The 17,064-nt window shown below is 37.0% G+C and overlaps 1 protein-coding gene across 10 annotated transcripts in view; it reads left to right on the top strand.

Annotated features, from left to right (window-relative positions):
* Nucleotides 1-1,236: 1,236 nt before the first annotated feature.
* The window catches only part of dip2a (disco-interacting protein 2 homolog A), a 92,124-nt gene continuing 76,296 nt past the window's right edge, over nucleotides 1,237-17,064 (top strand). For 9 of the 10 annotated variants that reach the window (XM_028023168.1, XM_028023172.1, XM_028023169.1 and 6 more), the window contains exon 1: nucleotides 1,242-1,780. In XM_028023168.1, coding sequence (XP_027878969.1) covers nucleotides 1,657-1,780 — 124 coding nt within the window. In that variant the 5' untranslated portion in view covers nucleotides 1,242-1,656. Of the gene's footprint in view, nucleotides 1,781-17,064 lie in introns of all 10 variants that reach the window. The other variant, XM_028023179.1, reaches the window with a different exon arrangement.

A 17,064-nucleotide genomic window follows, 5' to 3' on the forward strand; every position in this document is an offset into this window, starting at 1 on the left:
TAAAGGGGTTTGCTTTACCAAACTTTGAAATTGGGTTGTCTCTTATGACTATTTAACTAGTCTATGACCCGTGTACACTCACAAATCTTCCACCACACTTTTTCACTCCACTCAATTTTTCATAAACTTGCTTGAAGACATTCTTTGTAGAGTCTACTTATTTACCATTTGCTTTTTGTAGCTCATCAATAACTGCTATATAAGTGTCAAGTAAACAGTCTTCTCCATAACTCTGTAAAAGCGACCTAACATATATATTCAACCTACTGCTTTGGGTCCCTGCCCTAAAATCTTTGCACAGTATAAATTACAGGGATAGTTTTATTGTTTGACAGTTTTAGTAAGCTGCACCAATTTGTTTTCAAAATGGAAAACAGATTTACAGTATGTAAACACACTGACAAGAGTTTGATAGTAAATTGAATGCCGCAGTGGTAGCTTAATATTTTACATTTCATTTTCACTTAATTGTTTGCAAATAAATCTCAGTGAATAACTGAAAATTTCTCCATGGGCTTGGGAGTACAATAAAAATAAATTTGGATCCTCCTGTTTCACTTTACCTGAGTGTACACTGGGTGTGACACTCAGCAAACTGGAGAGAAACCAAATCTCCATAGATTATTTTTAGTTTTTATCTTCAAAAACACTTAATTCATCATGTATTTTATGTAATGTTGACAAATTTAAACTAAAGTTCTTTATTTGCTTGATAATGTATGCTGTCATTTGCTGACTAAATTAATTGAACTTTTAAACTCAATAAACAATGCAACCTGACAGATTTAGGGAGTTAATTTACGCGCTACTTGCACAATGTGCAAGCAAATAAACATTGTGCAAGTGGTTCCCCCAATCTTATTCTGTTCATTATAATTCTAATTGTGTAGATTATAAAATGCTCATAACAATTCCATCAAAAATACTTGATCAGTAGTGTGATTTTTTCCTACCATACTTTTTTCTTCCACTTAACTTTTCTTTAATATGCTAAATATACATTTTTTTTCCAGAATATTTTCTGCCTTTCTGTGGTTGTGGTTTTCTTTAAATTTAATTTACGTTGTAGACAGCACAGGAAGGTTTTTGTAAATCTCAGAGTGTTGTAAGTGCCTCAAAAATATGACAGTAGGAGGCAGGCAAGTTGTGTAAAGAGCTCTAGCACAGAGTTCACAAACACACGCTCACACACACCCGAGCTACCCTCGTCGTGAACGCGCGCCGTGAGGACTGCTGTTGCTATGATGCAATGGCGACTGCGCCGTGGGAAGCGAGAGAGGAGTTGAATGAGTTTCCTCCACAGTTGAGGACACACGGCCACTGACAGTCCCTGTGGGGAGCCCACAGCCGCGGACACGCCGATAGAAGCCTTTCTGGACTCTGTGCATGGAAACACGGATCCAGTTGTGTCCACTAGCCTTGCAGCTAGCCATGTCATGAAGGTTGGAGAGATTTCACACACCTTTGCGAGACGTATCAGCAGCAGCAGCAGCAGCGAGGCAGGAGAGGCACCAACACCCTGTTCGCTCTGAGCCGAAACGCACCCAGGGGCGCCTGTACACACCGGTTTATTTATTTATTTTTATTCTTTATTATTAGTCACGTTTTGTGGCATTGTCCTCATCGCCTCAGCGGACCGCATTGTACTGGACCACCATGGCTGAGAGAACCTCCGCCGGGTTGCTCTCAATGATGCTGGAACCCACGCCGGCGGTCGCGATGACCCTTCCGGCGGAGGTCCGGGAGAAGCTGGCGGAGCTGGAGCTGGAGCTGTCTGAAGGTAAGTTGAGCTTGCACTGCAGGCCAGTGTGTCCTGACTGGGGTCTTCCTTTAGGTGTGACAGCTTTCAGGACCACCGCCCTTTATTTTGACTTTTTGTGTACCCTGTTTGAAAACATATTAGCATCACTGTAGCCCCTCTTCTCTGTTTATTTTAAAGAAAAATGCCCCAAATGAACTTCTACCTTGTTGTGTCCTCTCATAACAGGGCCTATAGATCAGGAGGGCATGATTCACAATGAATTTAATTCAAAGTGTTTTTGTCCTGAAGTTTTACAATTGACCACAGATCAATTAGCCTACATCTGATCAAATGGATCTAAGGATCTAACCCAACAACTACACTGACACACCCATGATACTGATGTATGCTCCACTCAGTCTCCCCTCTGTTAGAAGCTGATCACAGTCATTTTGTGTGTTTTTCCCACATCTTTGAATTATTACTGTAAATACACATTCATACAATTTTCTTTTTGTGAACTTTAACTGATTGTTTATGTTAAAGTGAAATAGTTTCACTGATACCCAGTCGGCAACTTTTGTAACTATGTAAAGGTTGCCAAATATCCAACTGATTAATGTTCTGGGCTTGACAGATCCACTTGGATATCATGAACAAAGAAACAGTACCCAGGTTTACCTTGCTTTTTACATATTTATAAAAAGGCTTAGAAATAATCATAATAAAAACAATACTTTGAATTTTCATTTTCAGTTTCAGTATTGGTCAGATTTTATTCACTCACAAATTCCATCAATTGCATGCAGGTGTGCTGCATAATCCAAGCAAAAAGTAATTTTTTGAAACTCATGTCTTTACTACTAATAGACCAAAAGCATGCCAAATTATCAAAGGAAAATTGTATTGAACATCATCTCAAATTACAAATTTCATAAACAATACAAAATTTACAGTGTGGGTATTTGTTGACCCTAAAAATGAATTTCATAAAAATAACAATGAATATATTAAAATGCATTTAATAAAAATAACAATGAATATATTATTTCAATAAGAGTTATTAAATGAATTGGAATATGTTTTATAAGAGATAAGAGCGAGTAAATTTGTTTCAAGAGTATTTAACTTGGATGTGGAGAGATAGGTGCATACATATTTAATTTTTTGTCAATTATTTGTGGCATACCACAAGGGTCAGTGTTTGGACAAAAATGATTTATTTCTATATTTATAATAAATGCAAAATGTCTGATTTGTTTCGAGTTAGACACAACTATCTTAATTGTTTTGTGATAATCTACAGCAATGTTTTAATCTGATGTTCTCTGTCTATGTGGAGGTATAGGGACACTTATAAAAGTTATAACAACTGTATTTATTATAAAAGCAGCTTTAAGAATTTTACTTAATGTCAGGTTTTGTTTACTTGCAAAATCCCTTTTAATGCTTCAACTATGGCATTTATTGTAAACAGAGCCCAAAGCATTCTAACAAAGCATTCTGCCAAATTACTCAAAAGGTATTGATCAACACCACTGATTTCAATCTGTTATTTGAAATTTATCTTTGATTAAATCATTTTTTTTTTCACATTAGCTCTATAACCATAAAATCGCTTCAACGGACAAAATGTTGTTTAAGCCACCTCATTGCAGTTTTTTCCTGTATTGTGTCCACTCTCCATTAGCCCTTCCTGCTTGATCCTTCCAAAGATTGGAATTAGATTTCTTCATGTTTGCTAATCACAGGACTTAACGCTAAGTTGTTGTAAATCAGCTCGTTACAGTGGGTTCATTGGTTGCTGGTAAGCAGAAATCCTCACAATGCACTAATCTGGTCCTCTGAACAAAAAGAAAGAAGTGCTTGTTTTTGTCCACAAAGGGCTTCTGTTGTTTTTTGGGTTAATTCAGTGGGCCTCATTGTTAAGCTCTTTCCTATTATCTAGTAAAATTAGCTAAGCTGCAATAAAGTTCTGCTAATTAATGACCTACATTAATTCTGATTAGATTTGTCATTTGACCCCTTTTGGTTTTTTCCCTTTTTTTGTGAGATTAACAGAGGAGGTCAGGTCTTGAGTCACATTTTAGATGTAATTTTTTTTCTTTTTGGAGATTGTCTCTGCTGCAGAATCCCACCATGGTTAGAAGTAGATCCAAAGTGCATTCACTTCAACAACCACATTAGCTGCCTCTGTAGCCTCTAATGGAATACACATGTTTAGAAGAGTCTAATCCGTCTAATCTATATCTGTCCAGTTTCCTCTTCCTGCTCTCCACATGTCACATCCTGCTTTGTCCCAGCTCAGATAGCACTATCTCCTTGCTTTTCTGCCACTGACATCCCAAGTTGTCCCTTTCCAAGTCTTGTCTCCTGTTCCGTGTTTGTCTCCAGGCCTCGCTGCCTCCATACTTCCTATATTTCTTTTCTGATCAAAGAAAGGAATGTCATGTTCTGCGGCTAAAGAGATGATTTCTTTTTTGCTGCTCCTTAACTGACTATTCCTGTCTGCTGCTCTGAACTTTTCACCCCGTAATGATGCTCTTAAAATGCGTCCCCAGTTGTGTTGTGTCTGAGTACAGTATATTTTAGGTAACTCATTTCATCAGAAGCAGATGAAAACCTGAAAGTCCTGCGGAAAATATTTCTACCCTTCAAAATGAGCTCTTCTGCTTGAGATAAAAAAATCAAGACACATTTCTTTCATAATGAGAAGCATACCTTGATTCCTTTTGCATATCTGAGTGAATCATTTGATGTGTGAGTGTCATGAAACATTTTATACATGCAAAGTGTGTTGCACACTATTCTATGCTGTTTATCAGACAGATTTGCCTGAGTAGTATCAGTTTGAGGCTATCCAGCAGCACAGATGGATAATATTCCAGCATCAGCATCTAGGACCAGCTGATGTGTGAAATAAACAATCTGCAGCAGTCTTATAACTGTAATGGTAGGCAAGTTTTTCTCAAGGGATGTATTCATTTTCAGATTCTCTTATTTTTGTTTCTATTTTATTGGGCAAGTGTTTAAAATATGTTGCGAAATCTGCTTTGCAACTGTCCAATTATTATTTTTAAATAATGCACCATAATTTCAGAAAGGAAAATGATAACACTCCCACATTTACTTCAGCGAAACAGATGAGACATTGTTGTATTTCTTATGTGGTTTGTAATTATCATCCAGATAATTCTGCAACTTTCCAAAACTGGATTCACCTCCAATCAAATTCTCAGCTTTGTGGCTATTAGAAAGAACCTGTTATCTCTCATCTGCTGACCTAAATGCAGATGATGGCCAAAAGATAGGGCATAAAGGAGGCCAAGAAGATGGATGATCCCCATTATCTCCTGCAGGGAAGAAGTAGATAGCGAGACGTGTTTGCTGAGTAATTCATAGAGCTTAGTCTATCATTCCCTGGGTTTTCTGCCTTCCTCCTCCATTTGCTCTCTAAACCCTCTGATTACAACATCATTTTTAGTCCAGTGCTGCTCAAGTTTGCATGGGTAAATGCCAAAGCTTTGACTTGTCATTGCCCTTGTTTACAATGCTCCCATTGAGCAAACATTTACAGGGGAGGTATGTGTTTTGCCTTGTTTATGGTCACATGAATGCACTGGAAATGTATGCTGAGGAGTCTTAAGAGGACAGAATAACTAATTCTTTGAAACCTAAGCTATGAATACATGTTAAAATATTCTTTATCATTTGTCACATTGTCTCATTAAAGATACAGGCTCTAGATTTTTATCTCTGACCTAGAATTCAGCTGCTGGGTTGACCCAATTTCCCCATGGGGATCATTAAAGTTTCACTATTTATCTAAGTTGTTAGATAAGGTAGAGCATAATTTGCTGTATTCCAGCAGGTGAACAAGTCTGTCATAGGGTAATAGTACTCATAAGATGAGGACAGATGATTTAATTATAACTACAATAAAGTACAAAAATATTAATATCTATATTTTGTAAAGTACTTCTAGTATATATATTTGGGATTTTAAATCTAGAATAAATGTAAAGTTATACATATCTGAAGAGCAGAGAGGGAATAATAATTGTCTAATTGGCACATATTTTTATACAGACTCCTTTACTATGATACACCTAAAAATCTAGTTCAATGCAACCAAAAGAAGTTTAAAGGTTAAATTATAAAGCATCTCAAACATTGACATTCAGAACACTGTTAATCTGCCAAGCAAATGTTAAAAAAAGTATGACAGATCTGCAAAGATATTCTGGAGGAGCTTCAGATATCTGTTTGTTCATTAGTTGTGCATTAAAACAATTTTGGCCCTTGTGTAAGAGTGGCAACAAGGAAAGAATCGTTGAAAGAAAGTAATCAAAAGTCCTACTTTTAGTTTGGCTCAAGCCATGTAGGGGCACCAGCAAAGATATGGAGGAAGGTATTCTGTTCAGATGAAATCAAACTTGTAATTTTTTGGAATACAACAAAACACAATGTGTGGCGCAAAAACAACACAGAACAAACAAAATGAATGACAATTTTTCAGATTTTTATTAGTAAAAAAAACAAAAACATTCTAGCATTTGAAATAAAAAAGAAAGTTCATGGGGTATTAGTACTAGCACGGTATTATACATTTAAAGCCACTTCATTAATCATATCTTTTTGCTAGATATGATTTTTTTTGTCAGCATTTGTTTTCCAGTTAAACCTAAAACTTGGTCCTTGTCCTGAAAGGAGGGTGTAGTTAGTGGATAGCTTTGGTGGCCAGCTCTTTGTAAACCTTCTCTGTGGAAAGTATGACTGTTCAGGAAACCCCAGTGAAACTCCTGAGTTTGTTAGGAAAAGACCACATCTGTCAACCACTGTTTAGAGATACCAAATCATTCTGTGGTACCTACTGTCCAAAAAGACATGAAATTAAAAAAGATACCACTGGGCCTGCTGAGAATTTAGCCTGTTGTTTCAGACCAAACAGTGAATAAATATAGACATAAATTCTGTATTAAGAGCTTGAAGCAAATGTAGAGGATTTAGCACGATTATTGAAGGAGCTTTCAGCATTGCTCCTGTGCTCTGTAATAGGATTCAATGAGAGGAATGTTGAGTCTTTCAGCCTCCAGTTTGGCTGCTGTAGCTATTCTGAAGTCCAGCAGGAGCTACAGAAGCAGTACTGCTTCACCCCTATCACAGTTTAGTAGGGGTACCATTGTAAATATTTCAAGGGTGTGCCTCAGATCAGAGTAAAGCTTCAGATACTTGTGCTGCTCTCAAGCAAAACCGCATTTTTCTCATTGCCAACTTGTGCACGAGTAATTGTGTTGTACATGTTTGACTTCAGTTACTTTTGTTTGTGTCTCTGGGTGCTTTGTGGAGTCAGTCCTTCCCATTCTTTTTTGGTTACATACCACATAGCTTTGTTTTGTTTTAACCCACCAATGACCTACAGTGGTTTTCCTGCATGCCTTGCTCTCTTCTCACTCCTTGCCTCTTGTTTTTTTAAGCACTCCTCTGCTTCCTGTCTGTCTTTGTACTGTAGGAGCCATGAATATTTAAAGTACTGCAGTATCTCAAAGTGTGTCTGAAATATTTTTTCTCTCAATTTCTTCAACTCTTGTGGAGTCCACATAATTTTAATATTTTCTCCAGATAAAGTATTATATCTTTTGGACTTGTTTGAATTGCTCGTGTTTGCTGTTACTGGGATTTGAACCAATGGTTATTGTATTATCACAACAGAAGTTATTTTTTCACTATTTTTATGGAACATCAAACATCCATCCATCCATTCGCTCGTTTGACCTTTCTTCCTTGCTTGTCAGAAATGTTTTCCACACATTCACACTGATGGAAAACTAAGATTATATTATTGAAAAGTATGATTAAAAAACAACTAAAAGTTGTTATAGTGGTTTAATACTCTCATATTTATTGTAGATCATATTTGAAATGAAATCCATCTTGGGAACAATACTCTTTTTTTTCAGAAAATGTATGACTTAACATTATGCTCCATTCCATTTTTTTGAATTTCAAAAAGTACAGTAAATATTTAAGTAAGCACCAGTGCAATTTGCTGACAAAACAGGATACATTGACCACTTCAAGGACACTCTGTAAATTTCATGCTCTGTATACCTGTCTTCTTACTTAAGGCTTCTGTTCTGCCTCAGTGAGCATTTCAGAGTCAAATGTTTGCTGCCCTTTCACTTGTTTTGATCTCTCACCTGCTGAAAACTGAAACTCCATGAAGTTTCAGTTCATGGAGGTTCATGGCCTCCTTAAGGCATTGAAAGAGAGTTTAAAAAATGAGTAGCACATTTCTAGGTAAATGCTATGAAAATAGGATATTTTCTGTCCCAGTTCAGGGAACCTATGATATATAAAGGCAGTGAAATCAAGACGTGAATTAAAGTGTTTGTGAAGGGCTGAAAGTTTTAAGAAGTGTGAAGAGAAATAGAAGTGTGAAGAAGTATTATACTTTTTAGATGCCAAAGTAAAAAGTAAATTTTTTCTCTCAACATCAATTATTATCGTCTGATGTTTGACTCTAAACAACCTTGCTTAATGTTTTCCTTCTATACTTAAATACTTGGGATGGGGTGGCCATTTCAAATTACCAAAGGGTCACATTAGTAGCTTCATCACAATGTTTTTAAAGTGCTTATTGTGCTTAATATTTCATGTTTTTGCTGTTCTACTATCTCTATATTAACACAAGTGAGCTGCTTAAGAAACAAACAGCTCATGGTTTCTCAGCCAACTAACTAATGCTAAGATACATTTTACCTTTTAACTTCACCAAATTTTATATTATGAAAAGTTTGTTGCAATATTTGTGCACATAGTAAGATTATCAAGATAATTTTGTATATTCTAAGTCGCACACTGAATTCTGTAATTCTGTATCAGACTATTTTTAGCAGGAGCTAACACTGACACACACACTGTAAGCACAGTATTTTAATTCAAAATAAAATCACCACATTTGTGTTTGGGTGAAAAATTAATTTAGGATTTTCTCCTTAACTTATGACTCTTTTTCTTTGTATCCTCAGTAGGATTACATAACTCAGTCTGTTAAATAGCATTCGTAGACTTTTATCTGCACTGCATGTCATCACAGTCCTTATTCCTGAAACACTTTGTTAGAAAGGAAATTAGTTTGATGTATCATGTGATAATATATATTGTGATAAAAAGTAGAACTGTTGTGACAGCATTGCGTCCTTTTTATTTATAGAGTTGTTCCAGCATTAGCCAATGAGCTAATGAGGTTGATGATAAATTAACTTTTACAAATGTTAAAAGTGGTAATTTATAGCATTTTAAAATTCCTATGAATAAAAATGAGTCATCCCAGTCTGGTCAGGGCTGTCAACGGTTAGTGACTTTCTGTGACCTTTTTAGTGGGGGGGGGGTTTCAGAGTTCAACCTGCTCAGCCTGACTTCAACATGAAGAATCTATTGAACACAGAGAACCAATAAGTAACCTTGTTTTAAGGCTGCCTGGAGAAAAAATAAATATGGTTTCCTGACCACCTTATACACTGTGGTTCATGTATCAGGCTAAGAAAATTCAAATATTAAACTGCAAGATGGAGTTTGAAGTTCCTCTAAAAGCAGAAGAAGGAACGGTAAAGAGAAGCCAGGAAACATGCGATCCTGTTTTTTTTTTTCTCTCTTTTTGCTTTGTTTGATCAATGTGAGAGCCTGCACAGGTGTTGTGGGCAGATCAGAGACAAATGTGACTGGCTGGATCAGGAACCTTTCTGGTGGAAAAACAAACAGACAGAAAATGTCTGGAATGTGCTGTGACCTATGAACTTAAACGTGAGCAGAGGGCTTTCCACTACTGGAGGGCACGGCAGCATTAAACAACACAGCAGATTGCTTTGTATGCTTTCTCTGCCTTTTAAAGAAAAAGAGCTACCCCCTTTTTACTTCATGCCCTTGGACGTCCCAGCAGATTATGGGAGGGAAGAACTGTGTACGCTGGTTTCTTTTTTTGTTATTGTAGGTCCAAAGGCAGTTTTCTTCCCCTTTAGATGTAAAGCTTAACTTGGCAGACACAAACCGCATACCAGAAAATGTGCGTACACTGTGTGTACACTCTGTTCAGGCAGACAGTTTTAGGTGAGCTGTGCTGCCGTTGCTCTCCAAAGACTTTTCCCCTGTGTGTTATTCAACTTGCAGTGAGGGAGGAAAAAACGAAATGCAAAGTGAGGGCAAGTTAAGATTGCATGTAAAGCTTTTAAAACACCTCAGGAGACTATTGATTTCTGCAGTCAGTTTTTAGCTAATCTTTAGAATAAATATATAAAAAAAATTCTAAATGTTCTTATTGGTGCTTTTATATTCAGATCCCATGATAGGAGACAAAAATATTTGCTAAAAAAATCCTGTTCCAACGAGAACAAGTCGGGCAAATGAGGAGGTACACCTGGAGTAACTTAATCAAGTAATTCTATCAAAAGATGAATAATATGAGCACAAAAGTTGCTGAAGCAAGGACTTTATCTCAGAAAGGGTAAAAACAAAAAACAGATACAATCTAATCCCTGTTTGATCTGATTCAGGAGATTTCACTCAAACTATGTTCAGTTACGTCCTGTGCAAGAGGAACGAGGGACTGGTACTGATTAAGTTGTGCCTTTAAGATTACTTCTATAAAATACGGTCTTGATAATCCAATCACTATATATGCTGATAAAAGTCTATATCTCATAATTTTTCCATCTTTATAGATTGTCACACCATATAACACAGTCACAGTGTCATATTACACAAAACACAGCAATTGTTTGTAAAATTAAATTAGACAAATTGTTTCCTGGTTTTAGAGTGATAAAAATGAGTTATTTCTATTTATCAAACACTAAAATAATAGAAGAAAAAATGATTTGTAAAACTCAATGTCGATGTCAGTACCAGCAGCTTTTATATAACCTATTGAATAATTTACACTCATCTGCCTCTTTTGTAAAGATTTTTTTAGTTTTGAAATGACAACACAACAAAATTTTATGAAGATTATGGTGGCCTGCAACGTTAAGTATTCCATGTCTTTTATTTTCCTCCTGAAATTAATTATCATCAATCTTCAGCAGCACACAGATTAAATATTACTACCCCTCTGTATTTGTCATTGCTATTGTGTAAATTTGGAAGAATTCACACAAAATTTTGAGCTGGTGGCAAGAATGTTTGGGTCCACAGAGGCCCTTTTTAGACTGATTGTGCCTCTCAGGATGCTTTAGTTAAAAGTTTTAAGTTATCACTGCTATTTTCTCTAAGAGTGACAGAGATGTTTCACTGACAGGAAGCGTGGAGCAATGAGTAGCTTTTACTCTGATCTGCATATGAGAACATTTTATAAGCTGATAACTAAGATATTATTAAGTATGCATCATTTCTTCTGCTTCTGTAAGCACTGTTTTGCAGCCAACGGGTTCACGCTAGAGATTTTGAATAACTTTTCCAAGCAAGGGCTTTGTCTGGAATCTCAGGCACGACTGGACAAACAATGACACACATATAACTGACCAGTAATCTAATAAAACACACACGAATACTGTTACACTCCCATGCCACGACTCTGCTCTTACTCACAACATTCTTGACATAGAAATCAGAGTCCTGAGCAGCTTGTGGGTGATGTTTACGCCTGTGGTCACATTCTCGCCTCATGGTGACCAGTGTGGGCCCGCTGTTTATTCATGAAGGTTTCCCATCCATTGTCCCCTCTGACCACTGGTCAAGGGATTCATTGAATAGCAAGGCAATAGACCCAACACACCATTAGTCCTGCCTCTTTAAATGAGGCGTCACAAGGAAAGTTAGCTGTAACTGAACAAAAAAAAAAAAGAAAAATTCCACACATTGTTGTTGTCTTTTGCTCTCATTTGCATTGACTTCAGATGTTGTGGGTGTTGCCACACTTTTTTTTTTTTTTTTTTTTTTTTAGCATTTCTGCATGTATTTTTATTTTCTCTGTCCAATCAAATGTTTGTTGTAAACAGCTGTTTCTATCATCCACAGAAATCAAAATAGCTGGGAGATTACTTGTCGCATGACTCATCACTTTAAGAAATTCTTAATGACAACTGCATGAACCCCTAATATTGCAGCACATAACGACTCCCCCCTGCCTGTCATTACAATAGTCTGAAGTCATTAAGAAATAACAGAAAGTTTTGTTGTGATGTCATTCTTTCGTGCAAACTTTCCCTTGAGATCATCTGCTGCAGCCTTAATTCACAAATGTGTGGAATGTGCTTGATAGTTAACCTTATTTCCTGAAACTTAGTGGAGTAACATGACACAGTTGCTTTGTCTTTTCCTACTTATCTAATTTAACAAGAAATCAGATTTTATTTTGCTGTTGAAATGGTGAGGTTACGCTTAAATTTAGCAACTAGGACATGATGTCAGAACAATCTGATGATCAGATGACTTTATGTAACACAACAACAGGAGAGAAGTAAGATCATGTAGATTTGTTATTGGCCTTTGTTTGAATTTCTGCATCATGAGCCACAATTGGTGAGTTAACATTCCTTTATGCCGCATGTTTTTAGTCAGATAAAAATGCAAAAGTAAGTTGGGATTAATTTTGTTTTACCAGCTCAACAGTAAACTGAGATTGACAACGGTCTCTATCTCAGAGACTACAATGTAAATCTGAAACAAAAAAAGGCCTGTCACATTTGTCTTATTCAAATAAAGGCATACAATTTTCTAATTTTGTTGTGGTTTTGTTGTTTTCTATCTTGCTTGTCAAATTTTTGTCATTCTTGTGGCCTATGGCTGTAAAATTATTTCAAAGGTCTCACTTTGGGCACCCTTGGGTTAAGCTAAAAAAAAACATGGAAAATAATAACCAAGTTGAGTTTTGCAGCGTGGTCTGGTTTTCTGGACTATCCAAGTCAAAGCCTTAAAGGGAGCTGTATTTACATGACATTGCTCAAAGGGCTAGCTGATGGAGGAGAAAAATGGGAGTAAGAAGACAAGAGTGGGAGGAATAATGAGGCCTGGGTTTAGAATCTCCTGACAGACACAGCTGGAGTATGTCAGAGCTTATGAAAATCATCAATTCCTAACTTTTCATTTCTTTTATTTTTAACTTGTTTATACAAGACATGAATGCTCTGGCCCAGGAACTGACAGCAAAATGGTTATTTTCACAACCACTGCTCACTTGACATTTTCTCTTTTTCAGACTATTCTCTGTAAAGCCAAGAGATGGTTGTGTGTTAAAGTCTCACTAAATCATCATCATCTGTTATACTCCACCAAAATCACTTGAGTTTTCTTTCTTTCCCGTTGTGACACTCAGTTTAAAGTTCAGCAAGACCATGTCTGGAAGGCTGAAGTTCTCCATTTCTCCATGGGCATGGCTTTAATCGGTTCTTCCTCAGTCAGCCCCGGACAGATTTGTCTCTATTTGCAGATCTTACGTGATTCCTCCCTATTTCTTTGGAATCACCTTAGGGGTGGTACAAGATGGCCCCAGCCCGGTAGTGTATTAAAGTGATGAGACTGGCAACAGACTTTATTGGTTAATTAATTCATTGATGACTCTGAAGTAGTTTGTTTGATGGTGAACTGCAAATCGATAATTCAAAGCTTGAGGTCCATACTTTTTTTTCATCAGTTGTGGTGGAAGAGCACACACATTATCAACTAGATGGGGAAACCCGCAACAAACAAATATGCCAAAAGATTTCTGAGAAACTGAATGCTCAAGGGTACACGCATAAAATGGCATTATCGGAGAGTCGACCACAACTCATGTGTTCTCATGACCCCACTCACATTCTTGCTCACTTTCCTGCCTATATTCATGTCCACAGTGTGATGAACACACTGCCAATGGAGACACACTCAGCTTGGCTAGAACCAAACCAGACATTAATCAGTTAGAGTGAGACTTGACTATGGAGAAGGAGCTTAAATAGATTGGGTCGCTGCCATGGGATTTACTTATTCAGTATTGACCAGGTTTACCTGATAAAGTGGCCATTGACTATATGATAGGATCACCTGAACTTGCCAAAATACAACATTTGACTCTCCCTTTTGGTGCATGACTTTAATTGTCCCTAAACAGGCAGGGGTCAAGAGGATTGTTTGCAAGAATTGGCCCCTCCTGACCTGATGTTACTGATGCTACATTATGAGGAATTCTCCAATCTCCTCCAGGCCATAGAAGACAAATGATGGGCTGAGGTTTAAACTGCACTTTCCCCGCAGAACCAACAAAAAACACTGACTACAGACTGAGAGCCATGTGCTACAACTTTTGTCTGGAAACGTTTGTAAGTCATGTCTCTGCTTGCATTTTCTCTGTTTACAAGTCTGGCACATGCATATATGTCTCCATAGATGAACCCACACAATCATTTCCTCCTCTGTTGCTTGTGTCATGCAGCCTGTTGTTTCATTTAGGCTGAATTTGGCCTCTACAGTATGTGTGTGGGGGGATGATAAATGCTAAAGCAGATCTTGTACTGACTGCCCAGTCTGCGTCTCTTTGGAACTGACCGTTCATTCTTGTTCCCTGTTTTTCTTATTTATTTTTTTGTCTCCCTGAAATTGATGGTGGAGGGCCTAAGCTCTGACCGCCTTTCTTTGGAGAAAATGCTGTTGCGAGACTAAGCCTGGACAAGAGTTTGTTTTTGTCCTGGAATCAGCTCCTCTTGTTTTTGAAGTATCAGCTCACTAGTTCAGCCCCATCCTTGGAAATCCAATACTGGCTCCACAAATAAGGGATATTATGTCTGTTGCAATGGACCGGTATTTAATAATTGCACTCTGAGCTGTTTATTTTAATACAATGTGTTTCAGAGGGATCATGCATTCCTGTTGAGTACAAAATCTTTTTTCTTTGTCCTTAGGAATGGTTCGTAATGTCAGACACTTAGATTTAAGCTTTTTAGGGCTGTACTTGTGCTGGATTGGAATCTGCAAAGAATAAACTTTAACAACTGTTTACTTAAAGTAGCTTGATATTTGAGTTGTTACAGTGTTTCCAGTTTTTTTGTACATTGAATAATCTGAAAATGTGTGTATTTTAATTCCTCCTGCTTTGCTTCATTTTTTCTAAATATAATTCAGTTTTACCGATTTTGTTCAAAGGTCAGCTGGAGGTTTGTTGTGAAGCATTAGTAAACAAACAAAATCTGTTGACAATTCTCCCACTTGAGCTGCACATCAGCCTGAGGTCATCATAATCTCAGTGAAACACTGTAGTGGCGGCATCATGCAGTGGGGACAAGTAAACTGGTCAACAATTGAAACAGGAAGAAATCCTGTCAGATTCTGCAGGACTGGGGAGCATGTTTAGCTGCTAACAGCGGTGACTACTCTAGACCGATTAGTCAAGTCACAAAGACAAACAGACTAGAATTTCATCCTGCACATATGATGGAGACTTGTAAGAAAAGATTTGCAACTATAATTGCAGAAAAAGGTGTTTAAAAGAACACAATCTCATGCCATGCTTTTAAGATTTTTATTTTGTATTCTTTTTCTTGCGCTTCAAAATATGTGCTGCTTTTGGTTCACAGAAAATCAGAAAAAATATGGTGAAGTTTGGGGTTATAATGTGACAAAACACATGCAGGTTTTGCCAAGCTGAAGGTGTGTAGCACTTTCTCTGCAGAGGGTTGCCTCACTTGCTGCTATGGGTGTTTGCTGCAAAATACCTCAAAGGTCTCAACTACTTCACATTCCACAAACATATTCAGTTGTTTCCCCTGTGCAAACAGCCATTTAAGTGAAAAAAAACTACAATAAACCTCATGTTACAATGTGTTTGACAGAAAGAAGTAAACAGGCTCCTGTACTGGATGCTGTTCTGTTTTGTTTATGACCTACTGTTATCTCACTTACATCTGTAGGAGTTGTCTCCCTGCAGAAGGTACATTTTATCTTTGAAGATATACTTCAGAGGTTTGAGGTATCTCAATTGTCAGAAAGATGGTTTACATCCAATTTAACTTCAGGACTTTGGGTTACTGCAGCTATTTGCAGAAGAGCTGTCTGCTGTTGATCTCTCTTTCCTCTGTTTTGCTTTTAAGTTCACGTTGCTCACCTCAGCTCACCTCAGGCTGGAGTTTATCTCATTTTATATATTTATTTTTGTCTGGGTTTTCATTCTGTCTGACTGGCTGTCAGATTCCTTATGGAGAGGCTCAGTCAGGGGTTTCACCTCTGACAGTAATCCTAGAGGTTTCTGTGGGGAGGATATTGATCGAGGATCGAGGCTAGAGGATTGAAAAAGATCAGATGTGGAAATGGTTGAAAAATTTAGTCAAGAGGAGAAAACAGGGTAAATTAAAGGGAAAACTTGTAAATTATTTGTATGTAGCATTAGATTTTAGTTTACAAGGTGAGCAAACTTTGAGGTAAATTTCAATGTTCTTTAGCTGGGATGAAATGTAAGGTATAAGTCAATTTAACTTTCATAGCTATTGAATTTCTATTTTTTGGAAGCCATTTCTAGATTTTGTTGCTCTAAAAAGATAGGATTGGAAAAGGCTCTTGAAAAATGCAAAATTTTTGGTGATGTTACAGAGCTCAGTGTTAAGGCAAAGACACTCAACACTGTCACACAGTCTACTGTCTTTTATGAAAGGTAGTGCATTTTAGAGAACGTCTGCCCTTGTTTCTGTACATTTGTGTAAATTACAGCCAACATAAATTTCTTTGAATTCTGAAAGATCGGTGCTGTTTGAGTCCAGATTTTATATAAAAATAGAGTTTACTGAATGCTGCTGGTAATTTGGATGCAGGAGAAATTTAAGAAAGTGAATAATTAGGTGGACATTGAGTGTTCAGCCAGACACCCGACTAAAAAGCTTTGATTCATTTATTCAGTATAACCAGCAGGATGTTAAAAATGTGTCGAAAGGACATATTACTCTTACAATTTATTACAAATTAGAATAGTACATAATTTAGGAAGTATAGACTATGTATAATAATTTTACAGTATACTACTAGTTACAGTATTGAGTGGAAATTGGCCTAATTTCTCTGTTTGATTTTTGTTTTTGCCTCTGCATGGATTTGGTGCTGCCTGTGTTGTGAATATTGTGCAAAATTCAAAACGTTGCTTTGTGAATTCCCCCCTAAAGACATTATCCTGATAAAACTGAACCATAGTAAAAAACATACTGACTTTTTGCCAGTTGTTGTCTCTGTTTCTAAGCATTACATTAAACTTAGTAAACAGTTCAGGGACCGCTCACATGATTGACACATTTAAATTAAAATGAGCTCAGCAGGTGCAATCAACTCTAAGCCAATATTGGGCTTTAATTCTATCCAGATTTGCACATTGC

The sequence above is a fragment of the Xiphophorus couchianus genome, chromosome 7 (genome assembly GCF_001444195.1).
Source record: "Xiphophorus couchianus chromosome 7, X_couchianus-1.0, whole genome shotgun sequence".
NCBI classification, from domain to species: Eukaryota; Metazoa; Chordata; class Actinopteri; order Cyprinodontiformes; family Poeciliidae; genus Xiphophorus; species Xiphophorus couchianus.